Below are 13,887 nucleotides of genomic sequence, written 5' to 3' on the forward strand. Positions count from 1 at the left end.
GCATTTGGACTGAGGCAGGATGACGCAGTCATGAGGAAGGCAAAATTAATCGGTTTATTGAAAAGTAAATGCAAAATATATTCTACTGCACTTTGATTTGAATAAATTCAAAATATGAATGGGTCGTCTACTGAAATAACTGCATTAAAGTATTAAATTCCTTGGCGAACATCAATTTCTGCCGTTACTGACTCAGACGTAAACATAAGACGTAATATGGTATGATGAACGTGATAAGACTTCCTGCTGAAACTGCTGACAGAACGGACATAAGCCATCAAATTCATTTAGCAACTCAATGAAGTTTATAACTTCTGGACCATTTAAAATTCTTGGAAGTAATAAACTCATGCTTCAGCACTAGTTAATTGACCATGTGTATTAGCTAGTGGGATCATCTGACCCCATTAGTTTCTGCCTTATTTATTTCAAAATTGGAAATGAATAACAGTGTTAAAGGGTTATTCCTCTGATTGTGAATGATTTCAGCATAATTAAATCATTAAGATGTAAACAAAGTCATTCAGAGTGATTTGGTGTGAAATGCTCCATTTTAGAGAAACCTACACAGTCAGATTTGTTCGCAGTGCTTGTGATAGGAACCAGACGTCTGAACAGAACTGAACACGTGTAGGTTAACTGGTCATTTTGGATAGTAAATTAAATGGATGTATTTGTGTTGCCACAACCATCAGCTCCTATTACCATCACTGTAACTTAGTAAGACAAAGTGTTTCTCCAACTCATCATTTCACATCAAACCTCTCTGAATGGCTGTTTACATGTCAGAGACTGACTTATGAAGACATTTGGAAATGTATGGAAACCCGCTGGACATGCATAAATAAGATCAGAGTGTTTGGACTAACTTCAAATGTCAGTGGCGCAATTTAGTGAAAATCCCTTTGAATCTAAATTTAGGCCTAATTTAGGTCCAGGAATATGGTTTATTCTCAATGACTTAACATCAAGTACAGCAAAAATAAATAGCTTATCAATTCATCCTAAAAAAATTCATGTGGTAACAAGTAACAACAAGATTTATTCAACTTGCATAAATATCTGAATGACTTTCAATCAAAGCAATTTTTTGAGCTGAATCATTTAAAATGTTCAATTTCTTGTTACTACATGAAGTATTGTTTGGGTGAACTGACCATTTCAATGAGTGCAAATAATGTACAAAATCAGTAAAATGAATTCAGCTGCTGTAGATCCAAGCCATGTTTCAGTACGTGGATGATGGTGAGTACTTTTCTGCTCCTTTTTATGCTGAGAACAGCTGTTTCTGTATCAGCTCAGCACAAGAGGTCCTTGGACTGACTAGGATGATAGATGACTTGGCCAGCCAATCAGTAGCCCTCATTTGCCCAAGTAATCTCATAGTCTGGGTACCGCACCTTCAATTTTTCTGTAGAAACTGCGTGATTTGCTCTCCCAAAGCCCTGAAAACAGAGAAAACAATCAGATCATCTAATTTTAGTGGCCCTTCCATAAAGCCATACCACTACAGACTGTATAAAACTGGAATTCCCAGCATTGTAGTGACAGTTTAGGAGTGTCACTCACCATGGAGTAGCCATAAACATGGATTTTTTTCTCTGCACTGTCATGTTTGATCCTTCCACCTCCTACACATTCACAGTCCACCCCACCGGCTCTCTCCAGATCCCCAGAAACCTTATCATAGATATCAGCTAAAGAGGACACAGAGGAATGCAATACGTTATGCAGCTACAAACTGTAGCCAATAGAGCTGGATACAAGTAATAATATAACCAAAATAAAGGCACAAATAAGCATATAATAATAGAATGCCACAAGCTATCTGGAACTTGGCCTTGTACTAGATACTATTTCTGATTACAGCCTGAGCGATATAGGATTTTTAAGACTGATGTTTATTCTGGTATTTGATGCTTTAAAAATCCTATATATTGGCAGATATTCTTTTTGTTTCCATAACATAAAAGTAACAAAGATTTTTCCCAAACATTTATTGTGTCATTTAAGAGCCCTCATCAAGATTACCTATGACATGACGCAGTTTAAAGATAATCTCGCAACTTTGGGATTTCACACTGCAGTGCTGTGAACACAAATAGACATGTCACATTACTGTTTCAAGAATTTAACGACGAACAGGATTAACCATCTGCCGTGTTAAGGCTATTACGCACGAACGCGATGCGAGAAAAATGACAAGAATTTAAAATGTGCAAAAAAAAAAACCCTAAAAACTCTCAGTACAAGTTTTTTGGGAAATTTCGCCAAATTGTTCATGCTGCAAAAGCAGGCACAGCTGACATGAATGTTGCCAGGCTTACTTAGGCTGAGAGGAGATGCAATGCGGTTATTTTTATTATTATCGACGGAATTTTCACAGATCAAACGTAAAAGTCATTCAGAGACATTTGGTGCGAAATGCTTCATTCAACAGGATCTTACAGAGCCAGAATTGCTCGCAGTGGTGGGAACCAGACGTCTGAAGCAATCAATATTAAAAGTTAATTGATACTTTTTTTAATCCCACAAACGGGGAAATTCCACCTCTGCATTTAACCCATCCGTGAAGTGAAACACCACATACACACTATTGAATAGACACACACACTAGCGGGCAGTGAGCACACTTGCCCGGAGCGGTGGGCAGCCCTATCCACGGCGCCCGGGGAACAATTGGGGGTTAGGTGTCTTGCTCAAGGACACCTCAGTCACGGACCGTTGGCGCTGGGGCAAATATCGAACCGGCAACCTTCTGGTCATGGGGCCAGTTCCCCAACCTCCAGGTCACGACTGCCAAAAAAAAAAGCTCCTTCTCAGAAAGTTACATTAAATGGTTACGAACAAACTACCAGATTCTAGAAACACTTTCACGACAGCTTTGAGGTCAGATTAAAAAAATATTAATTCATGCCAGAGAGCCACACACAGAGAGCTGTACGATAAAACAGCCCCCAAAAACTCTGAAGACCCATGTAGATTCACTTCATGATTCGGATAGTAAATATCAACATATCTATCTACGCTGCAGACACTGCGTGTTTCACACCGCAGGATTTCTGACTTTGCCAGATCACCTAGGCCCAAGCTGAAAGTTGTCCCAACAGGAATATCCCTCTGCTCTTTTCCTATTGGACAGACTTGACTTTAGGCTTAAGATACCATGTAAACTGATTAACCCTGCTTAAGAAACGCCCCCAGGTTCCGATCACCACCACTGTAAAGAAGTACAACTCTCTCTACACAGAGGTGTCAAATCCAGGTTCAGAAAGTAAAAATCCTTCCCAGGATTTTGTTCCAACAGGCTGGACAGCTCTGCTGGTGGTGGTATCATCTAACTAGAGAAGCCAGCCTGTTGGAACAAAATCCTGGGAAGGACTTTTACTTTCTGGACCTGAATTTGACACCTCTGCCTACAATGAACCATTTCACATCACAACCCACCACCTTTAAAGACCCTGTTTACATTTTCACCACAGAAGTTGTGAAATGGAAAATCTCCGTTTCTTTTGACCGACACTTCGTTTGTAGGTGAAAGACGAGGCACGCAGGCAGCGTCGAGCACTCTCATCTACCAGCACGGGCGCACAGCCCGATACCGGTTCGACCCGACGGAGACCGACCGGGCGCAGTTACCAAACCGACGAGGTGTGGTCAGCTACACCCAAAGTAACAAGCCTGCTGCACAATGTGATGCAGAGCAGTTGCGCGCTGCGAGTCCTCTTCATTATTGTGATTATGTGGGGTTGAAATTCAGCGCCGTGTGTTTAATAATCTAACGCGGCTCGGTTGAATACCGTGATACTCCGCCCAGCTGTAGCCTCGCACTATGTCAACATAGGACTCGTCTTCCTTGCTGTGAACGCGGATGAGGACGTATTTAAACACGCCGTTCGGGTCAATATCAGCTTCAGGGATTTCGGCGAGTCGCTCAGCGGCCATTCTGAAGAATAAACTATGATATAAACACTTAAACAGCTGCTCTCAACTCAATAAAACAGCCTTATACGCTCCCCTCACACCGTCCCTCGTGCTATCAGGCATTGTCTCATTAACGCCACCTGCCGGAGCGGAGATCAGCTGGACTTCTTAAAGGGCCAGTGTCCTTTATTTTATTTATTTTTTTCCTATCTGAGATTCACTCAGTACATCTGGGTTGATGCACCAAACCAGATGGAATTAATGACCAACATCCATCCTTTTTCCACAGTCTGATTTTGTTACCTGTACCTGTAAAACCAACATGAGTAAATTGGAGCCCTGCGTTACACCCAGTGGTGGACAGTAATGAAGTCAATGTAATTGGTTACTGTACATAAGTAGTTTTTTGTGTATCTTTACTGATGTTTTTCCATTTTGGATGGCTTTTTACTTTCACTCCACAACATTTCAAATCAAATATCTTACTTTTTACTCCACTAAATTTTGCAAAATATGTCGCTCCTTTTGGTTTATGTTTATATAAAATATAATGTCATAAATAAAGACGTGTTAAGCAAGAACACCAATCAGGGCACAGTGTGCAGTTTGTTTTGGGCTTGTTTTGACCAGTTGGACAAACTGATCCAGTGCAAACACACGGTTCAATGTCAGTGCAGCGGCATAACATTTTGGGAGTGTCTGTCCAACATAAATTGGAACCTTGGAAATTGTTTTCCTTCAGTGTTTTGTGTTTATAATAATTTTAATAATCAGCGTCTCTAGTTAATGATGTTCTATTAAAAGTTTGGTTTGCCAAGAGAGACGCTGGAGGATTTTCACCTAAAATGAGTTCATGAAGCGAGTCTTGTTACAAAAATGATGAGGACATCAGAGCCATAATTACTGTTTTAGTACTTTTACTTTCAATATTTAAGTCCATTTGAAGGCAAATACTTTTGTACTTTTACTCAAGTGGAGGTCTAAAGGGAGGAACTTCTACTTTTACTGGGGTGATATTTTACCTTGGGTATCTCTACTTTAACTCAAGAACATTAGACCCACATTAAGCCTAAGGCTGGTCTACAAATAATTTTCTACATTGATTCATCATTGGCACAATTTAGTCACTAGGCTTAAGGAGGCTTGGATGTTTCATACATATATGCCAACACTTGGCTTTTATTCCACATTTGGTATCACAAATTCTGCTTATTTGTAACATGAAATCCAGTAGGAATTATATAACCTACAAAATGTCACTTCTCACTAGTAATAAACTTTTTTTTAATGGGAAAAAAAAAATATGTTCACTAGTAGCAATTATATCTTACATTTACATTTCTGGCATTTGGCTGACGCTCTTATCCAGAGCGACTTACAATTTGGTAATTTTACACAGGTAGGCGAAGGTGGTGTTAGGAGTCTGCAGTGTAGAAGGCAGAGGTGTTAACCACTACACTATCCAACCATCTTAACATGAGATAAATAAAAATAATTTATAATTTGTGTAATAACAATAATAATAATAAACCAGCTTGCCTTACATTTAAATGTGCAGTTTATGTTGATAAAACTATGAACATAACAGATTTAAGGTTGGGTACCCAATAGGGATTAAGCCTTATTCTGGACTATAATTTCCTTTCAGTATAGAATCTCCATTCAGAATGCTGTATGCAGTGCAGTCAAGGACTAGGCCTAATCCCCATCCAGGAAACTGATCCTTAATTTCTCAAGCCTCCCAAGCCTTGCTTTTTTTTTTTTTTTTTAATGTTTTTTTCTGTCTAAAACACAGCCCCCCATTGGAGGAACTGCCATCACACAGAGCCATTCTTTTCACTGGGAAACATTATGAAGAGTGGGAAATCTTTTCTGAGCAGATGGTCAATTTACATCTGATGCTGCCAAACGGACATAAATTTAGGACAAGCTGGGAAACTCACTGATGCACTAAAGCGCATTATTGTTCTCACAATTTGTGTTTATGCAAAATAAACCAAACAAGAAGATATCCAGACTGTACAGATCAGCTCATTATTCAGTAAACACTTGTTCCCAAATGGTGATTTATTCACAAGTATGTTCATGTACAAAACAGCCTACAACATTAGCCAAACGAAAATAATATTACAGTAAGATAAACAGAGTCAAACAGAGAGCAAATGAGGCACTGCAAGCACAGTGACTACTCCAGAGAGAAGTGCACACCCAGCACCTCTTTGGCGCTCTTAAGCAGGCCACCGGCCGGGTCAAACTCAAGTGGCACCGCCAAACTTTGACTCTTCAGGTCTCGCTCCATCAGCTGTACAAACAAAGATATCACTTGATATGATATTATGTTATTTATTCTTTTAGTGTATTAAGATAACTGCTCCATGTACCATCAATTCATTCTCATACACACCTCAAACGTGGTTAACTCTAACAGCTTGCTGAGATCATCCTCCAGCCCTGGTAAAGGCTGGTTTACTGCTTTGGCCGCCTTGGCCACATCTGGATGGTAATGACTCTGTAGGGTCTAAAGGAGTAAAGAAAGTTAAGGGTGAATACAGCTCCTTATTTCTAATGTTGTGAAGTATTTATTCATATTCAGTACAACGTATTATGTAGTGCAGCACTAAATCCCTCATCAGCTTGACAGAACTCAGGATTTTATATAATTTTCATGTTTTCCTTCATCAATGTTCTCACTGCAATAACCAGCAAGCATAACGCGAATCCTAGAGTCACTGTGGTGTCAATCAATCCTGAGATAGCCTAGCTATAATCTACAGGCTGATGAGCACAACCAAGCGAGCAACAGCATGATTAGCATTTGTGCAGATGATACATCACTCACAGCAGAAAAACAGAAAGACCTAAAGGCCCTTATAAGGAAGGAGAAAGAACCAAATGAAAGATGGAAATACAAATTCAATAGGAAAAAGATGAAGGTTGTAAGGACAGGGAAGACTGCTAACTTTGCCACTGCTGGAGATGATGTGGTAAAGGTGGACAGCTTTTGCCTGTTTGGGTCAATTATTAACATCAGAGGACCCAGCAGTCAAGAAACGTTCAGCAGAACAAAGACGAAGGAGCTTGAAAAGATCTTTAAATGCAACAATTTGTCTCTACAAACAAAGATCAGAACTGTCCAGGCCATGGTTTTCTCTGTATTTCCTTACAGAGGTGAAAACAGTATATTAAACAAGCAAGACAGGAAAAATATAGATGCCTTTGAACTCTGGTGCTGGCGAAGACTTCTAAGGGTACCTCAGACAGCAAAGAAAACAAATGGATCCTAGACCAAATCAACCCTCACCTCCCACTTGAAGTTACTCAAACTGATCTTAGTTTGGACAAATTTTGAGAAGAACCAATTCACCCATTCAGTTGAAGGTAAAAGAGGAAAAGGACGACAAGCTACAAGATGGATAGATTCAATCAGAGGAACCAAGAAGCAGTCATTCAGAAACCTGAAGACCCAAACAGAAGACAGGATATTCTGGAGAAACACTGTCTATATAGTTGCCGGTGTCGGAAATGACTGGACAACACTTAATAATAACAACAATACAACTAGCATTAGTATAACTCACGTTGGCCATTAAACAAACCAGTAAAGAAAACTGATATATTTTTAATTTGTAATACTTTTGGCCTGATGTCTTCCTCATCTGATAAGTCATTTCCATGAATTGAGTAATCATTTCTCTCCATTGTAATGATGATTTAAAGACCGGTAATGCAGCTATAAACGGCTACACTAGGACACTAGGGCACTGATGTTAGCTACCTGCCTAACACCAGTTTGTTTTTCTTTTCTTTGTTTTTCTCTCCTTACATAAACAAACAGAAAATGACAAGTGAGCAAAGGAAAACAGAAGACAGTCAAAAACAAGACAATATTCATATTAAATTAAATTTACCTTAAGTTCCCATAGACTGCTCTCTAGAGCATGACACTTGGCAGGGTCCTCCTCATCCATCACATATGGGTCATTACAGAGCTCTGAGAAACAAACCACAAAGACACTGATTCTCAAAACTCAACACCTTCAGCTTAACATTCACTTTAGAAACATACTTTTTCTCTAATTGGTCAAGCAAAACTAGCATTCTGCCATTTATTCTGACACAGGGCAGTGACTTTGATGCCATACCATCAGCTGCACTGGGTCTGTGGATGAGCACCCTGCATGAGGGGTGTCTGCGAATGAGGTTGCAAATAAAGGGCAGTACTATGAGCAGACCAGTCGGAGGTGCGGTCAGGGCCAGACGGGACAGTCGCTTGACAAACGCTGCCACAAGGTAGACGGGTAGATGACTGTAGACAGAAGGCCAGACAAAAAGTATTTCAGGGCAAATAGTAGATCATGCAGCTGTTATTAGATTAACTGTAATACAATTAACTTCAGTCAGTCTCTTTGAAGTGATTGAACAAGCAGATTTACCTTGAGGAGAGGAAGATGTTGGCCAGATGAAAGAACCGTGCTCTGTACTTAACATGGAACACTGAAGGGTCCAGTAGGTTATATAGCTTCTTGTAAAAATCAGGATAATCTCTGTTTCAGAAGAATAAAATTATCAGTCATCTTGAATTAAAAATTTAATTTAAAAAAAAAGACTGTAAAGATTGTAAAGGTTTACTTTGTCCAAGTTAAGTACTCACAGATTGTGCTGGTGGATGAGGACAAACAGCCCATTCAGAGCCAGCAAACTGACTGCTCCACCTAAAGTCCAACACAGACACAGCACCAAGGCTTTTACAATAGCCAGTAAAAGAGGCCTTAATACAATAATACTATACTAACTAAATATAATTAATACAATACTAACAGAAAATCACACACACACATTATATCTTTATTTACTAAGACTTTCACATGGTACCATGGTATTCTTTAATGAAATCACTAGGAATTCGCTAACACGACGGACTCACCAACACTGTACGCTGCGCTCAGAAAGTCAATCATCAATGTGGGATCATTCATATGGGGCAGAATGGAGTCGTGCAGGATGACTAGCACCTTTTTATACATGTTACCAGGCAACTGCAGGAAAGCATAAAGATGAGTTAAAGAGCTTTCGTCCTCAAACCTTAGTGACCAGGACTTCATTGTAACAATAAGATATGTTGTACCTTGTACTTCAGAAATGTCAGCCATGTTTGCTCAAATGCTCGCTTCTGCTCCTTCATGATGGAGTGGAAACAAGAGAACGCCAGTTATTTCACTTTTTTCAAACCAATACAGTTATCAATGTCAGTTTTTAAGAGCTTCAACTTACTTTCAATTTGGCTGCTTTCCAGTCCTCATATTTACCTAAAATAGATGGTGTTTACAATGAGAAAGGCACTATTAAGAAAGAAGTAACAATCCAGTAAAGGATTCGAGCTAAACAAAAGTGGGGACTTACCTTCTTGCCTGATGAGGAAGTTGTTGATCTCTGCACTCTGGCTGGGTATAGTGATGTTCGTGAGCAGTGTAAAAACATTGTTCTGGAATACGGGCATCACAGCCTATTAAAGAGCAAAGCAGTATTAGTCTAGAAGCCACTTCTCCAGCCCTCCACAACCAGAACTGTTGATCTCTGGTCTAATCCATCCACATAAACCATCGCAGACTTCTCTAAGAAACAAAAATATTTCTAAACCTCCATTCACAACATACCCGCTTGTTTCTGTCCATGACTCTGGTTATGGTGTCACGGATGGAGCTCATGACATAGTAGCGCACATCATCCATTTCAAGGAACTCCTGGAACCTGGAGATGAGTAGAGCCATGTCCTCTGTCCCCGAAAGCAGACACCGCACGACTGCCTGTGGATAAAGACACAATTTAATGTTCAGAACTAACCTAGACATGCAGACCATACATGGAATCGCCTTGTTTTGCTATTCTTCAGAGGACTCACCAATATAAGCTCTAAAGGGAAGTTGTAGTGGTTGCTAAATTCCAGCTTCTGCAGAGGGTGCTGCCCCTCAGCTGCGGCAAATTTCATTAGGGCAGTAAGAGCAGCCTCCTACAGTGAAAACAACAGAATGTTTATCTTGATATCAAAGACATATAAACACAGTGCCTAAGGAGATCAAAGTCTACACAGCAAACAAAATAAAAGCATAATCTAAGAAAACATCTAGATAGATATACTCTTACACTGTGCCATTACTTATGCTGTGTATATACGAGTGTGTGTGTGTGTGTGTGTGTGTGTGTGTGTGTGTGTGTGTGTGTGTTCATCACTGCAGCTCAGTTCAATCTCCCTCACCTTCACTTGGAACACTTCATGGCCAATGTTATCCAGCAGCAGCTCCACACAGTTGCTGTAACGGTGCCTTATAAATATGTGGTACTTTTCATCAGCATCGCGATCACCTGGCAGGACAAAATGAATTCCAAAATGTGTGGGTATAAAGTATTACCACTCGAAGAAAGCTAACAACTGTAAACACAGCTTTGTCTACCATGTGTAAACAGTTCATTCCCTTTCAGAGCAGAGTTTGAAACAGCCAGTCAATAATCATGTGTGTATTTTTACCAAATGAAGTACAAGTTAAAAAAATAATAAATGTACTGTGTTTCGATGCATCATGCTTTAAAGCCAAAAGCACTAAGACTGGTCAAAAGATGTACTGTCACAGAGCTCAGCAAATTAGTACACTTTACATTTTACTGGATACAGTGCTATAGGGCTTAATAGTCAGGGTAGGGTCTAACTCAGAGTTCATTATGAGGCGGACCACAGTCTGAGTCCGGCCCCAGACACTGTTCTATGCAGACCGGGACATATAACTGTATGTAAGAAATACATATATATTGAATAAATCTTACTGTAAAGTAAGAGACAAATAATTCTGGCCGTAAACGCGCCGTTTAATATGCTTTACTGTTTGCAATTCTGCCAAATTATAGTTCCTTAACAAGCAGCTTGTTGCTATGTCAGAGCAGAGCTCCGCTCACTCGCTGCAATAGACCAACTAACAGCTTGTGAATTTAGTGTAATCTCATCTTCAGAGTCTGACCAAATCAGCTGGAGATCAAAGGTGACCTTAAAAGTAACCATTTGCTGTTTTTGGCAAAGTAAGAAGTAAAAGCGTTCAAATAGCTTGAGCGTCTCCTATCAAAGTCGTTGCTTAGCAACAGCGTCTCAGTGGAGTGATACAGTGTTCGTGAAAAACCTGTGACGCTATGGTGAAATAACAGCTCAGTTAGAACGCTTCTCAATTAATCAGCTTGCATGGCCAGAACTAACTTTTGTCCTCAGTCTTTAAAAGAGATATATTTTTTAATTCCTGCATAATTAAACGGCTTAAATGATTTTTTGCTGATGCATTTTTATCAAAAGCGGAGAGTCTCAACCCATGCTTGCTCATGAAGGACGAGGCCTATCTGGATGCTCCTTTTATACCCAAGCATGAGTGCATCCCCCATTTAACATGTCATTTAAATATCTCAGTGTGCTTAGTCTTACACTGACCCTGTCCTGACTTTTTTGGAGTGAGCTGCAGGCACCAATATCAGAATGAATGTAAATTTACAAAAAATCAAAGTTGACAAGATAAGACATCTTGTCTTTTCTAGTGTTTTCATTAAATTACACTTTAAATTAGATTTATAAATCACTTTTTTTTGCTTTTATTTGTGTTTTACCTACTGTCCCAACTTCTCTGTGGCAGTGTGGAGGCTACACTGCTCATAAAAAGCACTGGTTCTTTAGAGAACAAGCGATGTACACGTGCTGTTCCTTGCTTGTTCTGTGAAGAACATGCATGATTTTTTTAAGCAGTGCTAAAATGTGGTATTCTAAAGCAGCCACATGAAAACAGAAAGACCTTCCTAAGTTGTCAACAGTAATGGATCCTGATGGTTGTATGTCTAAAAGTCTCAGAGAACAACTTTCTAACTCTTACCTTCCACCATTTCCTCTTCGCTGGGCAGCTGACCAACATACAGGTCTCCTCTCTCCAGCAAAGCACAAAAGATCTTCTGACAGGCGTTGATGGCAAAAATGACTTCTTTCTCTTTTTCAGACTGCAAGGGAGACCAACTCTTTAGCTTTTTATCAACAATTTATCCTCCAATAAAATAAAAACCAACAGACTGGTCCTTAAATTAACTGAGCTGTGTTTAAAGGTCGTTTTCTACGAGGCTGAGCTCAGCTTCTTGTTCGAATTTTCCCGTTCCACCTTAAATGGTGCAGCAGTTAGTTACATTCTGAGGCACAACTTAAGGTGGACCGGGAAAATGTAAATAATCTCTCGAGTGAAACTTCAGCTTCGTTCTTTTTCCAACACTCTTACCTGAAGGTACTCCAGGACGTCGAATATATCGTTGGCGTGTCTCCTGCTCTGCAGTAAGAGCTCTGTTTTGGTATTTATCCGTTTCTTGTATGAAATCTCGCTGTTTCCCCCCTCGCTCTGTTTCACGCTGCTCTTTTTGGACGGCGCCATGTTCACCAACGCAGGCGAGAAATGATGCACGAACCACGGCTTAGACCGAAAACAGCGCCCCCATACAGTGGGAGGGTTAACTGAGAGATTTAAGCTCGTTTGGGCTTTTTAAAAGCCTCACGAACCGTTTTCTCAACGTCGCACCGAGAAACTACACGCGATCACAGCCACCGCTCCTTCACGGAGGCGGACCAGCGCCCGTCCACCGACTCTGGACCGTTTGACTGATAACCGATATATGGGGACTTTTCTCTTCATAAAACTGTCTGTACACCCACTTCTTTAGTTTCAGCGCAGTTTGTCAGTGTAAAATAGCAAAACACAAAATTACAAAATCACCATTTACTACTCTGCAAAAATACAGAGAAACGAAACGATAAGAACTGCTTACATCAGAAATGCGAGCATATTTTTGTGCACTGAAAGCCCGAGAAACAGAGTCAGCATTACCTCAACAGCTTTTTTTATTAAGGTTACAAAAACAAATATATATTTATATTTCACGCAAGGGATATCACGCAAGGCACAACATAAAAAATACATATTCGCGTTTCTTTTTGTTTGTTTGATATAATTGCATATAGTGGTGTCAGGCATGTCAGATTGTATTAGTTCGAAAATAACGTTATTCTTAATTTTGGTTGACTGTAGTGCAGGCACGGTGTTCTTAGTTGTTCTGGGACTTTTATTTTGAAGAATAGAGGGGGCTGTAAGGTAGCAAGCATCAGGAGCCCAGCTCAGGGCAGCTTCAGGGCAGCTCTTTGCTGCCCCTGGTTTGAGTTGAATTATTAAAGATGAGTTTTGGGGCGATATAATAAGGTCGAGGCCAAATCCCATTTCTTATTTTTACCCTTACCCCTTGTCCTCGTGTCACGTGGCCAATTGGAACGGAGTTACAACGGGTAGTGGTTTAAATCTGTCCCTACGAAATGGGACCACCCTCAAATAAAACGAGCATCATTAACGGGCTTTTTGTAGCCTACAGGCTAGTGGCTTGCCCTGTAGGCGACCCTGCCAGTCTGCAGTGATAGCAGAGGGTAAAATTCAGCTCCTTACTGCTGGGCTTTAGTTAGATTTAGGGCATTGTATCCTCAGAGAGGGAGAGTGCCACGATTAAGTGATACTTTATTAATCCCACAAATGGGGAAATTCCACCTCCGCATTTAACCCATCCGTGAAGTGAAGACACACACACACACTAGGGGGCAGCGAGCACACTTGCCCGGAGTGGTGGGCAGCCCTATCCACGGGGCCCAGGGAGCAACTGGGGGTTAGGTGTCTTGCTCAAGGACATGTGCTGTCAGCTCCTGGGGATTGAACCAGCAACCTTCTGGTCACAGGGCCAGTTCCCTAACCTCCAGCCCACAACTGCCCCATTATTTATTATTGCCCACCCTTCTTTCTTCTGTGATATAAAGCTGATGCCTGAGGTGCCAGAATGTAATGTTGCACCATTTAAGTTGGAACTAGACATCAGCATAGTACTAAGGATTTTTTATGCTTGAATAAGATATATTAGTAAGACCAT

General features: G+C 40.4%; 2 protein-coding genes across 3 annotated transcripts; both read right to left on the reverse strand.

Moving 5' to 3' along the window:
* Nucleotides 1–31: 31 nt before the first annotated feature.
* Nucleotides 32–4,054, reverse strand: phpt1 (phosphohistidine phosphatase 1). 2 transcript variants are annotated; one of them, XM_037546068.1, is made up of 4 exons: nt 3,470–3,736; nt 2,032–2,089; nt 1,570–1,697; nt 32–1,445 (listed from the first exon to the last, which is right to left on the reverse strand). In XM_037546068.1, exons 1-4 carry the CDS (start codon nt 3,572–3,574, stop codon nt 1,353–1,355), a joined length of 384 nt encoding a protein of 127 aa, XP_037401965.1. In that variant the 5' UTR covers nt 3,575–3,736; the 3' UTR covers nt 32–1,352. The 2 variants fall into 2 exon arrangements, with proteins under 2 accessions (XP_037401965.1, XP_017570326.1); XM_017714837.2 differs by lacking the exons at nt 2,032–2,089; nt 3,470–3,736 and adding an exon at nt 3,801–4,054.
* A 1,901-nt stretch (nt 4,055–5,955) lies between these two features.
* noc4l (nucleolar complex associated 4 homolog) lies at nt 5,956–12,448 on the reverse strand. The gene is made up of 15 exons (XM_017713532.2): nt 12,210–12,448; nt 11,820–11,940; nt 10,178–10,284; nt 9,824–9,931; nt 9,579–9,728; nt 9,325–9,427; nt 9,196–9,230; nt 9,050–9,100; nt 8,849–8,960; nt 8,576–8,636; nt 8,358–8,468; nt 8,067–8,230; nt 7,833–7,915; nt 6,329–6,442; nt 5,956–6,226 (listed from the first exon to the last, which is right to left on the reverse strand). Exons 1-15 carry the CDS (start codon nt 12,357–12,359, stop codon nt 6,110–6,112), a joined length of 1,587 nt encoding a protein of 528 aa, XP_017569021.1. The 5' UTR covers nt 12,360–12,448; the 3' UTR covers nt 5,956–6,109.
* Between the last annotated feature and the right edge of the window lie 1,439 nt (nt 12,449–13,887).

This window comes from Pygocentrus nattereri, chromosome 16 (assembly GCF_015220715.1).
Source record: "Pygocentrus nattereri isolate fPygNat1 chromosome 16, fPygNat1.pri, whole genome shotgun sequence".
NCBI lineage: Eukaryota > Metazoa > Chordata > Actinopteri > Characiformes > Serrasalmidae > Pygocentrus > Pygocentrus nattereri.

Excerpts from the sequence above, each read along its gene's own strand:
- noc4l (XM_017713532.2), bottom strand. The coding sequence starts at position 12,359 with ATGGCGCCGTCCAAAAAGAGCAGCGTGAAACAGAGCGAGGGGGGAAAC. Across the intron at positions 9,231-9,324 it reads CTTCCTCATCAGGCAAGAAG|GTAAATATGAGGACTGGAAA; the intron begins GTAAGTCCCCAC and ends CATCTATTTTAG. Across the intron at positions 8,469-8,575 it reads CTCATCCACCAGCACAATCT|AGATTATCCTGATTTTTACA; the intron begins GTGAGTACTTAA and ends CTTCTGAAACAG.
- phpt1 (XM_037546068.1), bottom strand. The coding sequence starts at position 3,574 with ATGAGAGTGCTCGACGCTGCCTGCGTGCCTCGTCTTTCACCTACAAAC. Across the intron at positions 1,698-2,031 it reads TAAACTGCGTCATGTCATAG|CTGATATCTATGATAAGGTT; the intron begins GTAATCTTGATG and ends TGTCCTCTTTAG. Across the intron at positions 1,446-1,569 it reads ATGTTTATGGCTACTCCATG|GGCTTTGGGAGAGCAAATCA; the intron begins GTGAGTGACACT and ends CTCTGTTTTCAG.